This window comes from Eriocheir sinensis, chromosome 19 (assembly GCF_024679095.1).
Source record: "Eriocheir sinensis breed Jianghai 21 chromosome 19, ASM2467909v1, whole genome shotgun sequence".
NCBI lineage: Eukaryota > Metazoa > Arthropoda > Malacostraca > Decapoda > Varunidae > Eriocheir > Eriocheir sinensis.
In genome coordinates, this window is record NC_066527.1 from 18,740,593 (window position 1) to 18,763,092 (window position 22,500).

The window sequence follows — 22,500 nt, forward strand, 5'->3', positions numbered from 1 at the left end:
ACAAACACAAAACAAACAAACAGACAAACACTAAACAAACACTCCTTTATGCTTACGTCACACACACATAAACTAATTTTGTCATAATAGTTTCGACACAATATGGCGACACCGTCACCTCAAAAATCAATCATATTTACTCTAAAAAAATATATAATAAATGTGCAATGCGCGTTTTTTCTATCACGTATATTTTTGTTTTTTTTTGTAATATTTTTTTTCAAGATTCATATTTTTGCCCATTCTTTGTTTTTAATTCATATATGACGAGCTGAATGAAATACGAAAAAAAATATGTTTGGATTTGTTTTAAGGAAATTAGGGATCTGTTGGCAATTTTTATGAGTGCAAAATGGGAAAATAATATATATTTAAACTAGTTCAGTGTTAGAAATAGCCAACTAGCTAATCGGGAGCACACGTCAGGGGCGCGTCGTTTCACTCACTCCCCGTCTACACCCCGGAAAAAGGAAGGAGAGGGGGAAGGGAAGAGTAAAAGGGAGGAGAAAGAAAAGGAAGGAGTTGAAGGAGAGGAGAAAGAAAAGGAAGGAGAAAGAGAAGGAAAGAGGAAAGGGGGGAGAAAAGAAAAGGAAGGAGAGGAGGGAGGAGGAGAAAGAAAAGGAAGGAGAGGAAGGAGGGGAGAAAGAAAAGGAAGGAGAGGAAGGAGGGAAGAGGAAAGAGGAGGAGAAAGGAAAGGAAGGAGAGGAAGGAGGGGAGAAAGAAAAGGAAGGAGAGGAAGGAGGGGGGAAATAGAAAGAAGAGGAAGGGGAAGGAGAGAGGAAAGGAAGGAGAGGAAGGAGGGAAGAGGGAGGAGGAGGAGGAGGATAAAGAAGATGGAAGGAGAGAATTACACGATGACTAAAGTATCAACAAAACTATAAAAAAAAAAATAATCGTTCGACCGTATTCGTGGCAAAGGTTACCGATTTTTTTCTTTTCTCTTGCAATTTTGAGTTTTTTGCTTCGTCACTTCGAACTCTCGGTCTGACCTGAATGAAATTTGTACAGTGAGGCCACGAAATGCTTCCCAATAAATAGTAGAAGTTTCAGTGCAGTCAGTCAGTCAATTGTATTTCAGTCGAGTGGTGCCCTTAGAGAGAGAGAGAGAGAGAGAGAGAGAGAGAGAGAGAGAGAGAGAGAGAGAGTGAGAGTGAGTGAGTGAGTGAGTGTGTGTGTGTGTGTGTGTGTGTGTGTGTGTGTGTGTGTGTCTGTGAAGGCTTTACGTGGTCATCTATTCCATTACTGGTCCCGGAATCGGCTTGGTACACACGCTCTCTCTCTCTCTCTCTCTCAACGATTAATGAAGAGGAGAAATGGTAGGCAGAGGAGGAGGAGGAGGAGGAGGAAGAGGAGGAGGAGAAGGTGAGTTTCGTGCATGTATTGTCGCTCCCTCCTCCTCTTCTTCCCTCTCCATTTCCTCCTCCTCCTCCTCCTCCTCCTCCTCCTCCTCCTCCTCCTCCTCCTCCTCCTCCTCCTCCTCCCAGCATCTGTCTTTCACACACACACACACACACACACACACAACTACCACAAACAATGATGGTAGATTAATCGTTAGAATATTAATTTGTGTGTGTGTGTGTGTGTGTGTGTGTGTGTGTGTGTGTGTGTGTGTGTGTGTGTGTGTGTGTGTGTGTGTGTGTGTGTGTGTGTGTGTGTGTGTGTGTGTGTGTGTGTGTTTCTTGGTCTCATTTTCCTCTCCATATTTTTCTTCCTTTCCTTTCCTCCACTTTTTTTCCCTCTCTCATATTAGTATTTCCATTTTTCTTCTTTCTTTTTTTTTCTCTCTCCATCTGTCTATCTCTCCCTCCATCTCTCTCTCTTTTCTTCCATTCTCCCCTCCTACCTTCTTCTCTCCACCTCTCCCTCCCTTCCCTTCCTCCACCGACCTTGTCTCAGTTACACACCAAAAAAAAAAAAAAAAAACCCCAAAAAAAACCCGCCCACACAAGATAAAGAGGGAATGAAAAATTTGAGAGAGAGAAAGAGAGAGAAAGAGAGAGGAAGAGAGAGAAAGAGAGAAAAAAAGAGCTAGATTGGCTTGGGAGAATCATCACTAGGAATGACTGATGGTAGAGAGAGAGAGAGAGAGAGAGAGAGAGAGAGAGAGAGAGAGAGAGAGAGAGAGAGAGAGAGAGAGAGAGAGAGAGAGAGAGAGAGAGAGAGAGAGAGTTTTCATTTCTCTTCTTACTCGGCATCCTTGTTTGTTGATTGATGGAGGAGAGTAGGCGTAAGAGGAGGAGGAGGAGGAGGAGGAGGAAGATATGCAGAAAGAGGAGAAAGAGGAGGAGTAAGCGGAGGAGGAAAGGCTTTAGAGGAAGAGGAGGTGGAGGATATGCAAAAAGAAGAGGAAGAGGAAGAGGAAGAGGAGAAAGAGGAAGGGAGGAGGAGAAGCTGAACAAACACTAAGAAAAGAAAGAGAAGAGAAAGAGGAGAGAGAAGAAGAAAGTGAAGGGAAGGAGGAAAAACTGGACAAGTACTTAGAAGAGAAGGAGAAGAGAAGAGAGGAAATCAGAAGGAGAAAGAGAGAAAGGGGAGGAAGGATAGCAGATTAGGTACTGGGAAATTTAAGTGAAGAGAAGGAGAAGAAGAAGAAGAAGAAGAAGAAGAAGAAGAAGAAGAAGAAGAAGAAGAAGAAGAAGATGCAAGCTGCAGAATTGAGAGTTGCGTTTGATGAAGAGAGCAACACGAAGAAATGGATCCAGAAATAGCGATGTTGGGAGCGAATTGAACTCTAAAATCAACATTCGAATTAGTGGAAAATAATCAACAGAGGTGGCTATGGACATGTCACAAGGGTGGAAGAGGAAAGCAAGTGGAAGCCGGTGGAGTAGAGAGAAGTGGAGCATTGGGTGTTTGGGAAGCCGTGGAGGCGAGTGGATTAACGATGGAGGTGGTGGTGGAGGAGGAAGGAAATTATGTGGACCGTGACAGGTGGAGGAGTTTTGTGACCCCGTGTGGATGGTGAGAAAGATGAAAGGTTGAGAGGAGGAGGAGGAGGAGAAAGAGGAAGGGAGGAGGAGGAGGAAGAGGAGGGATTTTAGAAAAGAGGAGGAGAAAGAGGAAGGGAGGAGGAATAGGAGATTAAATACTACGAAAGGAAAGCGGAGATAAAGAAGGAGGAGGAGGAGGAGGAGGAGGAGGGATTATAGAAAAAGAGGAGGAGAAAGAGCGAAAGAAGAGGATGGAGGAAGAAGAGGAACTATAGAAAAAGGAAAAAAAAACAGCATGGAATTAAGAAACAGTAACAACAACAACAACCAAGGGGAGAAGAGGAAGGGGGAGGAGAAAGGAAGGAAGGAGAGGAAGGAGGGAAGAGAAAGGGGAGGAGAAAGGAAAGGAAGGAGAGGAAGGAGGGAAGAGAAAGGGGAGGAGAAAGAAAGGAAGGAGGGAAGAGAAAGGGGAGGAGAAAGGAAAGGAAGGAGAGGAAGGAGGGAAGAGAAAGGGGAAGGAGAAAGGAAAGGAAGGAGAGGAAGGAGGGAAGAGAAAAGGGGAGGAGAAAGGAAAGGAAGGAGAGGAAGGAGGGAAGAGAAAGGGGAGGAGAAAGGAAAGGAAGGAGAGGAAGGAGGGAAGAGAAAGGGGGAGGAGAAAGGAAAGGAAGGAGAGGAAGGAGGGAAGAGAAAGGGGGAGGAGAAAGGAAAGGAAGGAGAGGAAGGAGGGAAGAGAAAGGGGAGGAGAAAGGAAAGGAAGGAGAGGAAGGAGGGAAGAGAAAGGGGAAGGAGAAAGGAAGGAAGGAGAGGAAGGAGGGAAGAGAAAGGGGAGGAGAAAGGAAAGGAAGGAGAGGAAGGACTATTGAAAAAGGAAAAAAAACCCATGGAATTATGAAACAACAACAACAACAACAACAACCAAAACAAAAAAAAAACTAATTACCCTTCGTCTCAGCCGCTGTAGTGAGTGATTCAGTCTATCCGTTCGGCGCATCAGTGAACGGCTGGAACACATGAACACGCTGTTATTGAACGTAAACACAGAGAACGGAGGAACGGGCGATGCAAGGCTGGGCGATGTGATTGTTTTCTGCAGTGATTAATTTTGCAGGGAGGAATGAGGAATGCATTGTTAAAATAGATGATTGTTTTTTTATTTTATAGTTTTAAGCAATTGTGCAGGAGAAAGACAGATGGAGGGAGAGGTGGAGGGGGGGGGGGCAGAAGAAGATAGAGGAGAAGGAGGAGAAAGAGAAGGGGAGGAGGAAAAGTTGGATGAATATGGAGAAACGAAAGATGAGAGGAGGAGGAGAGTGGAGGAGAAGAAAGAGAAAAGGGTTTAGGAGTAACTGGATAGATATTAAGAAAAAAACGAATAGGAGGGGGTGGAGAAACAGAAGATGGAGGAGAAGGAGCAAAAAGAGAAGGAGAGGAGGAAAAGCTTGATGAATATGGAGAAACGAAAGATGAGAGGAGGAGGAGAGTGGAGGAGAAGAAAGAGAAATGGTTTAGGAGAATGAAAGAATAGGAGGAGAAGGAGGAGACTGCAGGAATGAAGGATTGAATAGGAGGAAAATAAAGAAAGGAAGGAAGGATTTTGAACGAGGTAGATGTTTTTGCTGTAATACATTTCTTAGGGACAACCAGCAATGCGATTTTTAGATAAGAATATTGTTTTTCCGTAGTTAATTTTGCAGGAAGGAAATAGGAATGCGACTTTAAATGATTTGATTGTTCTTGCACTAATCAATTTTACAGGACGTAGCGAGGAATGCAACGTAAAGAATCACAGGAGAAAGCAAGGATGGAGGAATGAAGGAATGAACAGAAGGAAGAGAAAAGAAGAGAAAGGAGAGAGAGGGAGATTGAACTTTGAACGTGATAGATGATGTTGCAGTTATATATATTTTGTAGGGATGACCAGCGATGCGATATTTTTTTTTTTACAGTAAAGGAAGCAACTCAAAGGGAACAAAAAAAAGTGCAGAAAAAAGCCCGCCAGTAGAAAAAAAAACATTGAGATTATCGTTGTTGCAGTATTAATAAATTTTGCAGAAGTTAACTTAAATAATCACTGGAAAATACAGGAAAGAAGGAATGAATGAGAGAGAGAGAGAGAGAGAGAGAGAGAGAGAGAGAGAGAGAGAGAGAGAGAGAGAGAGAGAGAGAGAGAGAGAGAGAGAGAGAGAGAGAGAGAGAGAGAGAGAGAGAGAGAGAGAGAGAGAGAGAGAGAGAGAGAGAGAGAGAGAGAGAGATGGGATTGTAGATGAGTTGATTGTTTTTCGTAGTTAACAATTTTGCAGGAAGGAAATAGGAATGCGACTTTAAATGATTTGGTTGTGTTGGCACTAATCAATTTTGTAGGAAGTATCGAGCAATGCCATTTGAATAATCACAAGGAAGAGCATGGATGGAGAAATGAAAGAGTGAATGATAGGAAAAGGAAAGTGGAAGATTGGATTATAGTTTTTGCAGTAGTAGATTTTGTAGTGACTGTTTCTGCGTTAATCAATTTTGCATGAAGGACTAGTAATGCGATTTTGGTTGAGATTGTTGGGTTAGTTGTTGTCAATTTTGCAGAAAGGAGTGAAGAATGCGTCGTTAAACGATTTGGTTGTTTTTGGCACTAATCAATTTTGTAGTGAGTACCGAGCAATACCACTTGAATAATCACAATGTAGAGCATAGATGGAGGAATAAAGGAATGATGAGTGAGAAAGGAAGAGAGAATTATAAGATTTAGGGGGCGGAGTTGAAAAATTTGGGCGGCTTTTCCGATACCCTACACCCCTGTCCACCCAGCAGTGAATGGGTACCAGGTATTAATCGGGGGTTGTGTCCCGTCTCCTGGGATCTGTTTCCTTCTCCAATGATTCCTTCCCCTTCTGTCTCTCTCCGGCATATGACCACAGATGTTGCGCCGACTAAACGAAACTTTCCTTTTTTTATAAGATTTTGGACGAGGTAAAGGAGAAATATATTTTGTAGGAAGTAACCAGCCATGCAATTTTCAGCGAGGAGATTTTTATCGGTTATCAGTATTGCAGTATGTAACAAACAATGCACCTCAGATAATCGGAGAAAAGGCAGGAATGGAGGAATGAACAGAGGAAGGAGGGAATGCAGAGAAAGGAGAAGGAGGGGAGGCAGACGAAATAGATGGAAAGGAGGGAAAGGAAGGAGAAGGATGGTAGGGAGAAGAAAGAGAAGGAGGGGAGAGAGAGGAAAGAGAAGGAGGGGAGGGAAAAGAAGGGGAAGAGGAGGAGGGAGACGAAAGGAAAGGAGGAGAGACAGAGGAAAGAGAAGGAGGGGAGGGAAAAGTAGGGGAAGAAGAGGAGGGAGACGAAAGGAAAGGAGGGGAGAGAGAGGAAAGAGAAGGAGGGGAGGGAAAAGAAGGGGAAGAAGAGGAGGGAGACGAAAGGAAAGGAGGGGAGAGAGAGGAAAGAGAAGGAGGGGAGGGAAAAGAAGGGGAAGAAGAGGAGGGAGACGAAAGGAAAGGAGAAAGATAAGAGAAAAAGATAAGATTTTGAACGAATTATATGTTTTTTTGCGGGAAGTAACGAGGAGTAGGATTTGGGTTGGGATTGTTGTGTTTGCAGTACTAATATGTTTTACAGGACGTGACGAGCAATGCAACCTAAATCATCGAAGGAAAATGCGGGAATGGAAGAATAATGGGATGAACAGAAGGAAAAGAAAAGAGAAGGAGAGCATATTTGAACGAGGTGATGGATTTAACACCAACCAATTTTGCAGGAAGTACTTTATTTTTTTTACAGCAAAGGACACAGTTCAATGGCGTAAAAATAAGAAACCAACATTAAAGAAAAAAGCCCGCTACTTACTGCTCCTGATTAGAGTACAGAGGAGTGGCAAAAAAGAGAGGTCAATTTCGGGAGGAGATTTTAAATTAGATGATTATTATTTTTACAGTTAATCAGTTTTGCAGGAAGTACTAATTACGCGATTTTAAATGAGTTGATGGTTTTAACGCTAATCAGTTTTACAGGAAGTACTAATAATGGATTTTTAGATGAGTTTTTTTTTTTTTTTTGCAGTGGTATGTTTTGCAAGAAGTGACCAGCAATGCGATTTTGAATGTGATGATTGTTTTTACAGTAATCAATTTTGCAGGAAGGGCCAATGATGCGATTTTAGATGGGGTGATTCCTTTTGCTTTGCTTATCAATTTTGCAGGAAGCTTGGTCCAGTGACGGATGACTTGATACGCGAAAAAAAATCATTCCTGCTTCATCGTTATTGTATATTGAGTTGATGGTTTTAACGCTAATCAATTTTGCAGGAAGTACTGATTATGGAATTTTAGATGAGGTCATTTTTTTTGCAGTGATATATTTTGCAAGAAGTGACCTGCAATGCGATTTTGAATGTGGTGATTGTTTTTACAGTAATCAATTTTGCAGGAAGTACTGATAATGGAGTTTTAGATGAGGTCATTTTTTTTGCAGTGATATATTTTGCAAGAGGTGACCAGCAATGCGATTTTGAATGTGATGATTGTTTTTACAGTAATCAATTTTGCAGGAAGCTCGGTCCAGTGACGGATGAATCGATGCGTGAAAAAAACTCATTCCTGCTTCATCGCTATTGTATTTTCTTGCTTATATTGTTTTGTGTTGTATCTAGTCATCAATTCTTTCTGAGCTACCTACAAAAACAAACTTCTATCCCTCGCAATCCTCTGTTCTCAAAGGTAAAGAGGATGCCATGCCCGTGTTGGTCTTTCTTCCGTGTTGTTTTCAGTTATAAAATCATGCGACGGTAAACAAAAGATAAACTGAAGCCATTAACGTTATTTAGCTCAGATACTTTAAAGACCTGTATCCTATTCCCTCTCAATCCTCTGTTCTCAAAGGTAAAGAGGATGCGATGCTCTCGTCACATTTCGGCTTCTATACAAGGCTGCTACATCGCTCCCTGGGTCTTGCTGTCGATCCTTCTCTTCTCGATGCTCAACATGACATTAGCTTTAAATACGTCGAGTCACAGTGCTTTCAGGGGTCGAGGTCACTGCTGGAGGAGGAGGAGGAGGAGGAGGAGGAGGTGGAAGAGGAGAATTGAAAAAGTTTAGATAAGACGAGAGTGTTAAGTGTATGTGTGTTGCGTGTGTTTGCGTGTGTGTGTGTGTGTGTGTGTGTGTGTGTGTTCGTGTTTGCCTATGCATTTTAAGTGAGGGTGGAAAGCGTGATATGGACGAAGGAAATGGAGAGAGAGAGAGAGAGAGAGAGAGAGAGAGAGAGAGAGAGAGAGAGAGAGAGAGAGAGATGAGAGATGAGAGAAGATGGAGAGAAAGAGGAAGGAAGTCAATTAAATGATGGACAAAGAAAGGAAGGAGATAAATAGTATAGATAATGCACAATATTAATCACTTCTACTACTACTACTACTACTACTACTACTACTACTACTACTACTACTACTACTACTACTACCACTGCTACTACTACTACTACTACTTCTACCACCACCACCACCACCACCACCACTACTATTACTACTACTACTACTACTACTACTACTACTACTACTACTACTACTCTTCCAGGTGACGTGGCTGCGACAGAGGGACCTACATATTCTCACGACGGGACGCATCACTTACTCTGCCGATGAGCGATTTCAGGTGAGATGTGGTGAGCCTCTAATTAGCTCACCTGGCCGTACCTTACCGTACCTTGCCTCGCCTTGCCTTGCCTTGCCTTACCTTAGCTTTTGTTACCTTACCTTACCTTACCTTATTATATTTTACCTTGCTGTAATTTCCCTTGATTTACCTTAGTTTAATTACCGTTACCTTTCCTTACCTTATTTTTTACCTTTTACCTTACCTTACCTTACCTTACCTTGCCTTACCTTACCTTACCTTACCTTACCTTACCTTACCTTACCTTACCTTACCTTACCTTACCTTACCTTACCTTACCTTACCTTACCTTACCTTACCTTATTTTACCTTACCTTACCTTACCTTACCTTACCTTACCTTACCTTACCTTACCTAATTTCACCTTACCTTGCCTCACCTTTAATTACCTTCCCTTACCTTTTTTTCCTGTTACCTGTTGATTCACCTCCTGCTGTGTTGCCGTGCCGTGCCTCGCCTCGTCATAACATTAGGAAGTGAAGTGTTTTAGCGAGCTTACTTCACCTGTTTTATTTTCGTGGTTTATTTTCCTCTTCCTCACTTTGCTTTGTTTTATTTTGCTTCACATTTTTCGTCTCCTTTTCTTTCTGTTTTCTCTCATTTTTTTTTCTCCTTTATTTCGTTTCACATTTCTCGTCCTTTTTTTCTGTTTTTCTTTCCTTCGTTTACTTTTCCTTCCTCATGTTTTCTTTGTTTTATTTTGCTTTCCATTCTTCGTCTCCTTTTCTTTTGCGGTTTCTTTCTTTGGTTTATTTTTCTTTATTTCGTTTCAGATTCCTCGTCTTTTTTTTATACTTTTTTTCCTCGGTTTACTTTCCCTTCCTCACGTTTCTCTGTTTTATTTTGCTTCACATTTTTCGTCTCCTTTTCTTTCTGTTTCTTTTCGTGGTTTACTTTCCCTTCCTTATGTTTGTTTGTTTTATTTTGCTTAACATTCTACGCCTTCTTTTTTTTCTTGCTTTCCGTGGTATATTTTCTCTCTTTTTCACTTTATTTTCTTTCTTTTTGCTTCATATTCTACTCCTCTTTTTTTCCTTTATTTCCGTGGTATATTTTGTCTCTTTTCACTTTACTTTGTTTCTTTATTTCCGTGGTATATTTTGTCTCTTTTCACTTTACTTTGTTTCTTTATTTCCGTGGTATATTTTTCCTCTTTTTTTGGTTCTTATTCTACGCTTCCTTTTTTTTCTTCCTTTCCGTGGTGTATTTTATCTCTCTTTTCACTTTACATTCTTTCTTTTTTGCTTCTTCTTCTTCGTTTCCTTCTCTTGCCGTTTCTTCCCTTCGGTTTTCATTCCCTCACCTCACGTTTTCTTCCTCTTTATTTTCTATCGTATTTCTCTTCTCTTTTCCGCTTCGCTTCTTTCCGTGGTTTACTTTCCCTCCTCTCACCTCACCTTTCTGTATCTCGGTTTACATTCCTAGTTTCTTTTTTCCTTGCTGATTTTTATTTTATTTCTGCGGTTTACTTTCACTCGTCTCCCGTTTCCTTGTTTTTTTTAATATTTTTTGCCTCACATTCCACCTCTTTATTTTTTTTGCTTCCTTCCTCGGTCTATTTTCCCTCACCTCACAACACACACACAATAATAATAATAATAATAATAAATAAATAAATAAATAAATAAAAACTCATCTGCCTCTCCCACTCATCCGCCTCTCCCACTCATCCGCCTCTCCCACTCATCCGCCTCTTCCACACATCCGCCTCCCACTCATCCACCTCCACTCATAATAATAATAATAATAATCACTTAACGACTGAATTAATGACATAAACAAAGCAACCTCTCTACCCGTGAGGCAAGTTGGCTCGGTGATATTAACTTGTAACTCTCACAAAGGAAACGATCATACCTGTTTATTACGTGTATGCAGATGTTGGTTACCCTGGGGGAGTAGGGGAGGAGTGGGTGGGGAGTAGGGGGAGTGGGAACGATGGAGTGGCCTTAGTGTTCATCTCCGTCGCATTGGCATCATGGGGGGGATTCGAACCCCTACTCCCGGGACACAAGGCCAGCGTGACATCCGGGTTACAAGGAGTGATGAGAGGCATTAGAGGGAGCTGTGGAGTGGGAGTAAAGGAGTGGTAAGGGAGTAGGGGAGTAGGTGGAGTGGTTGGGGAGTGAGGGGAGGGGAGTGGAATGTTGTGTCCTGGCTCAGGGAGGAGTGGAATGTTGGGGAGTGGCTGGGGTGTTTTGGGGTGTGTGGAAACTTGGGGAGTGAAGTGAAAGGGGGAGTGAGGGGAGAATGCCTGGGGAAGGGGAGTGAGAGGGGGAGAGTGATGGGGAGGAATGGGGGAGGAGTTAGACGGGGGAGTGAGGGGGCAGTGGCCAGGGCAGGGGAGTGAGAGGAGTAGAGTTGCAGGGGGAGTGAGGGTAGAATGGCTGTGAAAGGGGAGTGATGGGGGTAGAGTGATGGAGAGGAATGGGGGAGGAGTTAGACGGGGGAGTTGCTTTGGGGAGTGAGGGGGCAGTGGCTAGGGCAGGGGAGTGAGTGGAGTAGAGTTGCAAGGGTAGTGAGGGGAGAATGGCTGGGGAGGGGAGGAGGGGAGAGTGATGGGAGGAATGGGGGAGTGACGGGGAGTTGCTTGGGGTGTGAGGGGCAGTGGCCAGGGCAGGGGAGTGAGAGGAGTAGAGTTGCAGGGGGAGCGAGGGTAGAATGGCTGGGGAAGGGGAGTGAGGGGGGTAAAGTGATGGGGAGGAGTGACAGGGGGAGTTGCTTGGGGGAGTGAGGGGGCAGTGGCTCGGGCAGGGGAGTGAGAGGAGTAGAGTTGCAGGGGGAGTGATGGTAGAATGGCTGGGAAAGGGGAGTGATGGGGAGGAATGGGGGAGGAATGAGACGGGGGAGTTGCTTGGGGGAGTGAGGGGGCAGGGGAGTGAGGGGAGGAGAGTTGCAGGGGTAGTACAGGGCGGGGGGGGGGGGGAGGGGGGGATGAGTGAGATCGGAAAGGTAATTTTGTTTGAAGTTGGCGAATAATTTGAAAACTCGAAGGTATTTTTATTGAAGAATTCGAGCCTTCCTATCACAACTGTTGTAATTAAAGCTACCCCTGTGTGTGTGCTCTCTCTCTCTCTCTCTCGTTAATTCATTTTTTTCTCTTATTTTCTTTTTTTTTCACTTTTCTTCCTACGTGACTTTCTTGTATCCTTTATTCTTTTCTTTCATTATTCCTTTGTTTTTGCGCACTCCTATTTTCTTCCTATTAATCTATCTATGTATCTGTCTATACCATTGGCTTGTTCTCTCTCCCTCCCTTCCTCCCTCTCCCTCCCACCTCTCCCTCTCTCCCCACCCCCTTCTCTCTCTCTCTCACTCTCTCTCTCTTTCCCAGGATTTATGGCGCTGAACACTCATATCAATTTACGTTCGACAGGTAATAAATTGGCGCCAAGCTGTTGACAGGTAGACTTCGCTTCCACCCTTTATTTCACCCTCACCTGTAATGATGTATTTTGCAACGGCGGTCTCATCCTCCTCCTGCAATATTACTCCCGCGCTGTTGTTATTTTTAGGAGTCCTGGGAATCCGTATTAGTCTGCTAGTGTGTCGAACTCTGCCGCGGGGGGAGGGGTAGGGGGGAGGGGGGGGGATGAGAATAGCTAGGGTGTGTTGTGTTGCGTTAGTGTTCGTTTCTTGGGTGATTATGTATGCCAGAATGATGTGGAATGTTGAGTGCCTTGCGTCGTGTGTGTGTGTGTGTGTGTGTGTGTGTGTGTGTGTGTGTGTGTGTGTGTAATCTAATCTGTGTTTGTGTGTTTGTGTGAGAGTGATGTGTGAGTGAGTGATGTGTGAGTGATGTATGTGTGTGTGTGTGTGTGTGTGTGTGTGTGTGTGTGTGGGTGTGCGTGCGTGTGTGTGTGAAGTTAATCTGTTTTGTGTATGCGTTTGTGTGTTTGCGTGGGAGAGTGATGTGTGTGAGTGGGTGTGAGGGGAAGGAAGGGTATAGGTGATGTATGTGTGTGCGTGTATGTGTGTGTGTGTGTGTGTGTGTGTGTGTGTGTGAAGTTAATCTGTTTTGTGTATGCGTTTGTGTGTTTGCGTGGGAGAGTGATGTGTGTGAGTGGGTGTGAGGGGAAGGAAGGGTATAGGTGATGTATGTGTGTGCGTGTGTGTGTGTGTGTGTGTGTGTGTGTGTGTGTGTGTGTGTTGCAGTATGGCGACCATTTGCAATTTGATACACTGTAATTTTCTCTCTTTCACCTGGTAATTCTGTTTTTCTGTGTGATTTCATTTGATTTGCTTTTATTCTTCGCTGTTTTCCACATTCGCCTTCATTTACCTACATACCAAATTTTCTATAGGCCTAGATTTAAAACGTCCCGAATTTTCTGTCCGCATACTAACTCCGTTTTCGCTAAATTCGTTATAGTATTAATTAACGTATATGTCAGTAGTTTCTTCACTCTTTTCAGTTCTATAGTCTGTCCTCTCTACAATATGGATTTTTTTTTATTTCTTATGGTTGAAAAGTTCGATATTTCCTATTTCTCTACTTTTTGTTATTATATTTTTTTCATTTTTCTTGTTTTTATTCATTTCCTTTTAATTTTATTCTATGTCCCGTTTTCGATTTGGTTACTTTTTTTTTCTTATAGTTGAAAAGTCCAATATCGTTTTGTTTTTCCTACTTTCTGTTATTTTTATTTACTTTTTCTTCCTTTTATCCACTTCGTTTCAATCTCTTTCCTTGCACTGTTCACCTCTTCAGTACTTTCTATACTTTATTTTTCTATTCTTTCAACTCCTCCATCCGTTTTTATTAACTATAGCTGCTAAGGTTTATATTTCTCGTTTATCACTTTTTCTGTTTCCTTTTCTCTTTTAATATTTTCTGCTTCGTTTCTGTTTATTTACATTATTCGAGTCTTTCTGTGTCAATGTTTTCTCTGTTCTTTTATTCTGTTTCTATCGTTGCAGAGTTTAATATTTCCTTGTCTAACTTTTTTTCCTGTTTCTTTACTGTGTTTTTTGATACTATCCACTTTTTCTATTTCTTTACATCATCCAACTCTTTCTATTTCAATGTTTTCTCTCTTCTTGTATTCTGTTCTCTTTATTCTTTCAACATCAACTTTTATTTCTTAGCGTTGCGCAGTTCAATGTTTTCTGTCAATCTTTTTTCCTGTTTCTTTTCTTTCTCTTAATATTTTCTTCCTCGTTTCTATTTCCTTTCATTAATCAACTCTTTCTGTATCAACGTTTTTTTTCGCTCTCTTATTCTATTCTTTCTTTCAACATCAATCTTTATTTCTTAGCGTTGCGCAGTTCAATGTTTTCTGTCAATCTTTTTTCCTGTTTCTTTTCTTTCTCTTAATATTTTCTGCCTCGTTTCTGTTTCCTTACATTGATCAACTCTTTCTGTATCAACGTTTTTTTTGCTCTGTTATATTCTATTCTTTCTTTCAACATCAATCTTTATTTCTTATTGTCGCGCAGTTTCTTTTGTCTGTCTTTTTTTCCTGTTTTTTTTCCTTTCTTTCAATATTTTCTGCCTCGTTTCTACTTCCTTACATTGATCAACTCTTTCTGTATCAACGTTTTTTTTTGCTCTGTTATATTCTATTCTTTCTTACAACATCAATCTTTATTTCTTAGCGTTGCGCAGTTCAATATTTTCTGTCAATCTTTTTTCCTGTTTCTTTTCTTTCTCTTAATATTTTCTGCCTCGTTTCTACTTCCTTACATTGATCAACTCTTTCTGTATCAACGTTTTTTTTTGCTCTGTTATATTCTATTCTTTCTTTCAACATCAATCTTTATTTCTTAGCGTTGCGCAGTTCAATGTTTCCAGTTATTTAATCTGTGTTTCCTCACTTTCCCTTTGATTGGCGTCCATTGCGTCACTCTCCACTCCTCACTCCTTCAGTCCTTTCTCTTGCAATGTTCTCTATAATAAAGTTTCTGTTCTATATTTTCTACTTCAACATCATAACTGCATTCAAGGTTTTGGTACTTAATTATTTTGTACTTTGATACCATTTTTTTTACAGTGCTACATTTTTATTATTTTTGTTATTTTCTTATTTTCTCAACACCATTTTCTTACCGGGTTCAAAGTTTTGGTATTTTGTTGTTTTTATTTTGATACCATTTTTTTTTACAGCGCTACATTTTTATTATTTTTGTTATTTTCTTATTTTCTCAACTCCATTTTCTTACCGGGTTCAAAGTTTTGGTATTTTATTGTTTTTATTTTGATACCATTTTTTTTACAGCGCTACATTTTTATTATTTTTGTTATTTTCTTATTTTCTCAACTCCATTTTCTTACAGGGTTCAAGGTTTTGGTACTTTATTGTTTGTACTTTGATACCATTTTTTTTTTACAGTGCTACATTTTTATTATTTTCATTATTTTCTCAACACCATTTTCTTACAGGGTTCAAAGTTTTGGTATTTTATTGTTTTTATTTTGATACCATTTTTTTTACAGTGCTACATTTTTATTATTTTTGTTATTTTCTTATTTTCTCAACTCCATTTTCTTACCGGGTTCAAGGTTTTGGTATTTTATTGTTTTTATTTTGATACTATTTTTTTTACAGTGCTACATTTTTATTATTTTTGTTATTTTCTTATTTTCTCAACACCATTTTCTTACCGGGTTCAAAGTTTTGGTATTTTATTGTTTTTATTTTGATACCATTTTTTTACAGCGCTACATTTTTATTATTTTTGTTATTTTCTTATTTTCTCAACTCCATTTTCTTACCGGGTTCAAAGTTTTGGTATTTTATTGTTTTTATTTTGATACCATTTTTTTTACAGCGCTTCATTTTTATTATTTTTGTTATTTTCTTATTTTCTCAACTCCATTTTCTTACCGGGTTCAAGGTTTTGGTATTTTATTGTTTTTATTTTGATACCATTTTTTTTACAGTGCTACATTTTTATTATTTTTGTTATTTTCTTATTTTCTCAACTCCATTTTCTTACCGGGTTCAAAGTTTTGGTATTTTATTGTTTTTATTTTGATACCATTTTTTTTTACAGTGCTACATTTTTATTATTTTTGTTATTTTCTTATTTTCTCAACTCCATTTTCTTACCTGGTTCAATGTTTTGGTACTTTAATATTTGTACTTTGATACCATTTTTTTACAGTGCTACATTTTTATTATTTTTATTATTTTCTTATTTTCTCAACACCATTTTCTTACCGGGTTCAAGGGTTTGGTACTTTTTCATTTTTATTTTGATACCATTTTTTACAGTGCTACATTTTTATTATTTTCTACTTTACACTATTTTTTTATTGAGGGAGTTTGGGGAATAGCGGGTTGGGAATAACATTAGAACATTGGAATAAGCTACATTAGAACACAAGAACAAAGCAACATAAGAACAAGTGTTAGAACGTTCATTAGAACATAAGTATAAGTAAGAACAAGTATGAGAACAAAAAGACGAACATAAAAGCTGTGTCATACAAGAACATAAGAAACTAAGAACAATCATTGGAACGTAAGTATAAACAAGAACAAATATAAGAACAGACGAACATAACTGAATAACACGAGAACACAAAAATTTAAGAACAACCACATACGACCATAAAGCTAAACCCACACGAGAAGACAAGAACAAACAACAATGTCTATCCATCTATCTAGTGTAGCTCTCTCCCTCTTTCTATCTTTCTATCTATCTATCTATCTATCTATCTCTATCGTCATAACATACAGGAGAACAAAGCCGCGTCTAATTAAGCAACACAAAAGCTTTAAGATAATCCCACTCCATTTGTTTAGCTGTAAAGATGTGTGTGTGTGTGTGTGTGTGTGTGTGTGTGTGTGTGTGTGTGTGTGTGTGTGTGTGTGTAACCTAATCTCTCTCTCTCTCTCTCTCTCTCTCTCTCTCTCTCTCTCTCTCTCTCTCTCTCCTGCTATTCCTTCATTCCTCCCCTCATATCTTCCTCCTTTACCCTACTAACATCATTGCCTTATCTCGCTAAACACTTGCTTACCTTACCTTCCCTTCCTTACTTCCCTACCTTACCTCCCTCCTTACCTTCCCTCTTTTGTGTCTCATTCCCTCTTCTCTCTCCCCGCCAGGTGTCGCATCGGCCCGGCACGGAGGAATGGACGCTGGTGGTGGAGTCTGCCCAGGTGAGAGACGCGGGGACTTACCTCTGCCAGATCAACACCGACCCCAAGCTGTCCCTGCCCTTCACCTTGCATGTGCTGAGTAAGTGAAAGGGTGTGGAGGAGGGGGAGCGAGGGGAGGGGAGCGCTGTGTGAGTGTGTGGGGGGAGGCGAGTGACTGTGTGTGTGTGTGTGTGTGTGTGTGTGTGTGTGTGTGTGTGTGTGTGTGTGTGTGTGTGTGTGAAGTTAATCTGTTTGTATGTGCGTTTGTGTTTGCGTTTGAGAGTGATGTGTGTGTGTGTGTGTGTGTGTGTGTGTGTGTGTGTGTGTGTGTGTGTGTGTGTGTTAAAAATAAACTAAAGAATGGAAAAAATGTGAAGTCAAAAGCTAAAAAAAAAAAACGAAACAGAAAACAAAGAACAAAATTAGAAAAAAACTAGACACACACACACACACACACACACACACACACACACACACACACACACACACACACACACACACACACACACACACACACACACACACACACACACACACACACACACACACACACACTTGTCCTAATACCACGCTCTATCTCACCTGCGTAAAAATAATGTGAAAGGTCAGATATCTCTCCACCAGGTAACCTTTCCTGCCCACACCCAACGAACAGGTGTGACAAACGAACAGGTGTGACGAAGGGGCAGGTGTGACAAATGCTTCAAAGAGGTGAACATGTGAACCAGCTGTAAAATAAAACATAGTAAAATAATATAGAAAAAAAATAATAAAGTAAAATAATAAAGCAAATGATGAAACGGTAAACATGTAGTAAAATATAACATATGAAAATGTGTCAGTAAAATATCACTTAAAGTAAACATCAATAAAATATAAATAAAATAGTAAATAATAATATAATAAAACTAAAATATCAATAAAATTAAACATCAATGAAATAACTCCTATTCGTGACAAACAAATAAATCAGCAAAACCAAACATGAATATTCATTTTAAACAAACACAAAACACTAAAAAATGCAGAACAAATGAAAAAAAAATATGAAAGTTTAGTGACGCCAGCAGCAAAGTAAAAAAAATAAAAAATAAAAACTACAAAACAACAATAATTTTAAGTGTGTGTGTGTGTGTGTGTGTGTGTGTGTGTGTGTGTGTGTGTGTGTGTGTGTGTGTGTGTCTATCTGTCCGTCTGTGTGTGTGTGTGTGTGTGTGTGTGTGTGTGTGTGTGTGTGTGTGTGTGTGTGTGTTTCTCTGTCTGTCTGTCTGTCTGTCTCTCTGTCTATATGTCCGTCTGTCTGTCTGTGTGTGTGTGTGTGTGTGTGTGTGTGTGTGTGTGTGTGTGTGTGTGTGTGTGTGTGTGTGTGTGTGTGTGTGTGTGTGCCAGTACTCTCATTTTTCATTTGGTCATTAAGAAAGTTTTGGAAGATGAAAAGTTTGCAAAATGGAAAAGAAAAAGAAATTATGTCTGTCTGTCTGTCTGTCTGTCTGTTTGTCCGTCTGTCTGTGTGTGTGTCCGAGTACTCTCATTTTTCATTTGGTCATTAAATTTTGAGAAATGAAAAGTTTGCAAAAATGAAAACTAAATCCATCACTTTTCATCATTATAGAACCATTTTCCTTATTCTGAAACTCTGCCATTTCCATTTCAACCTTTTCTTCCCGATTTCTCCGTTCCATTTTAACCTTTTTCCCGTTTTTTGCGTTCCATTTTAATATTTCCCTCCCGTTCTTTGTGTTCCATTAAGGCGTAACTTCACTATTCTCTCCCTCCCCCAGATTCCTCGCGGCCAGTCGGGGTGACCAAGAGCAAATTCTTCCTCGCCAACAACACGGCGTCCACGAGAGATGGTGAGAGAGAGAGAGAGAGAGAGAGAGAGAGAGAGAGAGAGAGGGAGAGAGGGAGAGGGGATGAGTGAGAGAGGTAGGGAAAAGGAGAGAAATGGAGAGAAAGTATTGGAAAGGGATCAAAAGGAAGGGACAGGGAGTGTAAGGAAAGGAAAGGAAGGGAAAGTAAGGGAAAGGAAGGGAAAGAAAAGGAAGGGAAAGAAAAGGAAAGGAAAGGAAAGGGAATGAAAGGAGAGGAAAGGAAGGGAAAGGAAGGGAAAGGAAGGGAAAGGAAAGGAAAAGGAAGGGAGAGAGAGAGAGAGAGAGAGAGAGAGAGAGAGAGAGAGAGAGAGAGAGAGAGAGAGAGAGAGAGAGAGAGAGAGAGAGAGAGTGCATGTAGAAAGGGATTATATTAGCTAACATTATGTCCTCTGGTAGTGAACATTATTAAACACACACACACACACACACACACACACACACACACACACACACACAGTAAGGTCGGACTTGTACGTAGCTGAATATTAAGAAAGAGAGATGAAGTAACGTGGATGTCGGGTCATTCATTGCTCTTACTATTTTGATTATTATTTCAAATGTATAAAAGGAATGAAGAATGAATAAAGAAATAAGGAAAATAAGGAAACTGTGGAGGTATTATAGATGCAAGACTGTCAGGATGCGATGAAAGAGTCGATATTCTCTTTAATTTTTGCAGGAGTTTGATGGACAGGAGAGAAAATTAAAGATTGGAAGAAAGAAAGACATAATTAAGTATAAAATAATAAAAGATATAAGATAATGATTAATTCTTGCTTTATTTTATTGGACATATCTGGTACAATACGTAGACAAATTAAAATGGAGTAAAAAATAAAGTTAAAGATAAAAATAGAGGAAAAAATAAAGATAAATTAAAATGGAGTAAAAATAAAGTTAAATAAAAATAGAGTTAAATTAAAATATAGTGAAAATAAAGTTAAATTAAAATGAAATAAAAAATAAAGTTAAAGATAAAAATAGAGAAAAAAACAAACAGATATTCTTTTTTTTACGTTTGGCATTTAGCGCTGGAAGGCTTTCTTAATTGGGGCTCTTGGTCGACCCCAGCACGTAATGGCGCAGGGAAGTCTTTTATAGTGACGCCTTCTTGATGATACTTATTCACTCCTGCATTAATTAAAGCGGCGTAATTGAGACATAAGGAGAAGGGAGTAGGTGTAATTTGAGTGTGCTGGAGCAAGGCAATGATGAAAGAGTGACGGGACCGGCTAACTCTTGCATATGATAATTGGACAAAGAAAAGAAAGTAGAAAAAGTAATAATTAAAGGGTAGATTATTTGTTGGGTAATATCAGCGTTAGTAAATATTGCTCTCCTTCCTTCGTTCATTTGTTCCTTCCTTCCTTCCTTCCTTCTTTTCATTCTTTCCTCCTTCACTCTTTTGTACTTATATTTTTCATTGTTTTTCCTTATCGCCTTCCTTCATTTCTTCCTTCTTTTTATCCTTTCTTCCTTCCTTCCTTCCTTCCTTCTTTCTTTTCATCCTTTCTTTCTTCCCTCCCTCCTTTCTTCCTTTCTTCCATGCTTCGTTCGTTCGTTCGTTCGTTCTATTTACCCTTCCTTCCTTCCTTCCTTCCTTCCCTTATCCTTCCTCCTCCCCTGAAGCAGTTATTGAAAATGGATAATTGATTGATATTGTTACAGTTTTGGGGTAGATGGATGAGTATTGTAGTCCTCCTCCTCCTCCTCCTCCTCCTCCTCCTCCTCCTCCTCCTCCTCTTCGTCCTTGTTATCTTTATCGTTCCTGCTACTCTTTCTCTTCTTTCTTCCCTTCCAATTTCATCTCTTTCTCCTTCTTCTTCATTTATGGTTATTTCTTCTTCCTTTATTTTGTGTTTCTATATTCTTCTTTTTCTTTTTTTTTCCTCTCGTTCTTGTACTTGTTTTTCTTCTTCTTCTTGTTCTTCTTTTTCTTTTTCTTTTTCTTTCTTCATCTTCTTTTTCTTTTTCTTCTTCTTCTTCTTCTTCTTGTTCTTCTTGTATTTGTTCTTTCTTCTTCTTCTTCTTCTTCTTCTTTTTCTTCTTCTTCTTCTTCTTCTCTTTCCTCATCTTCCTTCTTTCTCTTGCTCCTTATCCTTCAACAATTTACCTCCTCCTCTTCCACCTCCTCCTCCTCCTCCTCCTCCTCCTCTTCCTCCTCCTCCTCCTCAGTGTTCGCCTGTTCGCTAACCAAAACGTATTTTCTTAATATCCGCCAACGAGGGGTGACTTAGGGAGGCGTAGGAGCCGTTCCCGCGCCGGACAAGTTACGAACGTTTGTCTGACTTACGAAGGCTGCCGAGTTACGAACGGTTCTCAAATTAGAAACGTTTCGAAGTTAAGAACGTTTCCCAAAGACGTAGGAGCTCTAGAAACAATGTTAAACGTTTCCACGCGTTCAACGTTTCTATGGCTGTGAAATATTCCAGGCGGGTAACGTTATCCAGTCCTAAACGTTTCCAAACACTGAACGTTTTTTTATAGTTGTGAAAGTCTCTAGGCCGCGAACAGAAGGGAAGAGATGAAGAAAGTTAAGATGGAAGGAAGTGATGATGTATGGAGGGAACGAAAACAGATCTAAAAAAATATATAAGCAGGTGAATGTGAGGACAGGTGAAAGTGAATAGAGGAGAGAGAGTGACAACGTTAAATTAAAGAATGGAATAATAGAAGAAAGTGACGAAAGAAAGATAACGGAAAAATATATAACCAGGTGAATGTGAGGACAGGTGAAAGTGAATAGAGGAGAGAGGGTGGCAACGTTAATTTAAAGAATGGAATAATATAAGACAGTGAAAGATAAATAAAAAAGAATAATCAGGTAATGTGATGATAGATGAACTGAAGAGAGAGGAGACGGTGAGACTTCGCGGTGCAGTGGTTAGCGTGCCTACCTACGAATGCTTGGGCCCGTGTTCGAATCCCGGTCTGGGCAATCGGTGTACAGTCCACTCAGCTCGATAAAACGGTACCTGGGGAAACCTGGGGAAGATAAACTGTGGTAACCCGGATGTCACACTGGTCCTGCGTCCCGGGATGATGGGCTCCCTCCTACCACAGGGTGAACGGTCAATGCGACGGAGATGTGCACAGCGGCCACGCGTACCTGTAGCCTGTGCACCCAACACCAAGTTCCCTCTTTTGGCCTTGACTCCAACTTTCCCTTTGCCTTACAGTTCCTTTGACGATCATTTTCGAGTCTAAAACGTTTTCTGGTATTGGTTGTTGTTGTTGTTGTTGTTGTTTTTCTTCTTCTTCTTCTTCTTCTTCTTCTTCTTCTTCTTCTTTTTCTTCCTTTTCTTCTTCTTCTTCTTTTTCTTTTTCTTCTTCTTCTTCTTCTTCTTCTTCTTCTTCTTATTATTATTATTATTATTATTATTATTATTATTATTATTATTATTATTATTATTACTATTGTTACTGTTATCATAATTATTAATACTGTTATTGTTATTAGAGCGAGAACAGGTAAATGGAGTATATAATCGTTATGTTTGTGTATCATGTGTCAGGATGTATCTCTTTAAAACTATTCAGAGCGGCATACATTTAGTTATTCATCTATGTATTTATGTATCTATGTATTTATGTTTCTATGTGTGTATTTATCTATTGTATTTATTTATCTGTTTATTTCCCTGTTTATTTATCCGCTTAGTAATACATGTGTCTGTTTATGTATCTTGTGTGTTTATGTATTGTATTTATTCATGTACCTAGTTATCTATTTTTTATTTTTTTTATTTGCTTATTCATTCGTGTGTCTGTTTATGCTTTCATCTCTTCATGCACATAACTCATAGCCTTCCTCGAGGCTCGCAAGTTTCCTTATCTCTTGTATTTATTTGCCTTTATTCGTGTTTATTTATCTATCTATTTATTTATTCATCCGCTTATTAATTCACGAGCCTGCTTATGCGTCACGGCGTTGCTCGAGGCCG

At 39.9% G+C, this 22,500-nt stretch overlaps 1 protein-coding gene across 1 annotated transcript in view; it reads left to right on the top strand.

Annotated features, from left to right (window-relative positions):
• LOC127001000 (uncharacterized) overlaps positions 1–22,500 on the top strand; it is a 75,962-nt gene that overhangs the window by 3,598 nt on the left and 49,864 nt on the right. Inside the window, exons 2-4 of the mRNA XM_050865174.1 lie at positions 8,489–8,574; positions 16,653–16,785; positions 18,467–18,538. Coding sequence (XP_050721131.1) covers positions 8,489–8,574; positions 16,653–16,785; positions 18,467–18,538 — 291 coding nt within the window. The remainder of the gene's footprint in view (positions 1–8,488; positions 8,575–16,652; positions 16,786–18,466; positions 18,539–22,500) is intronic.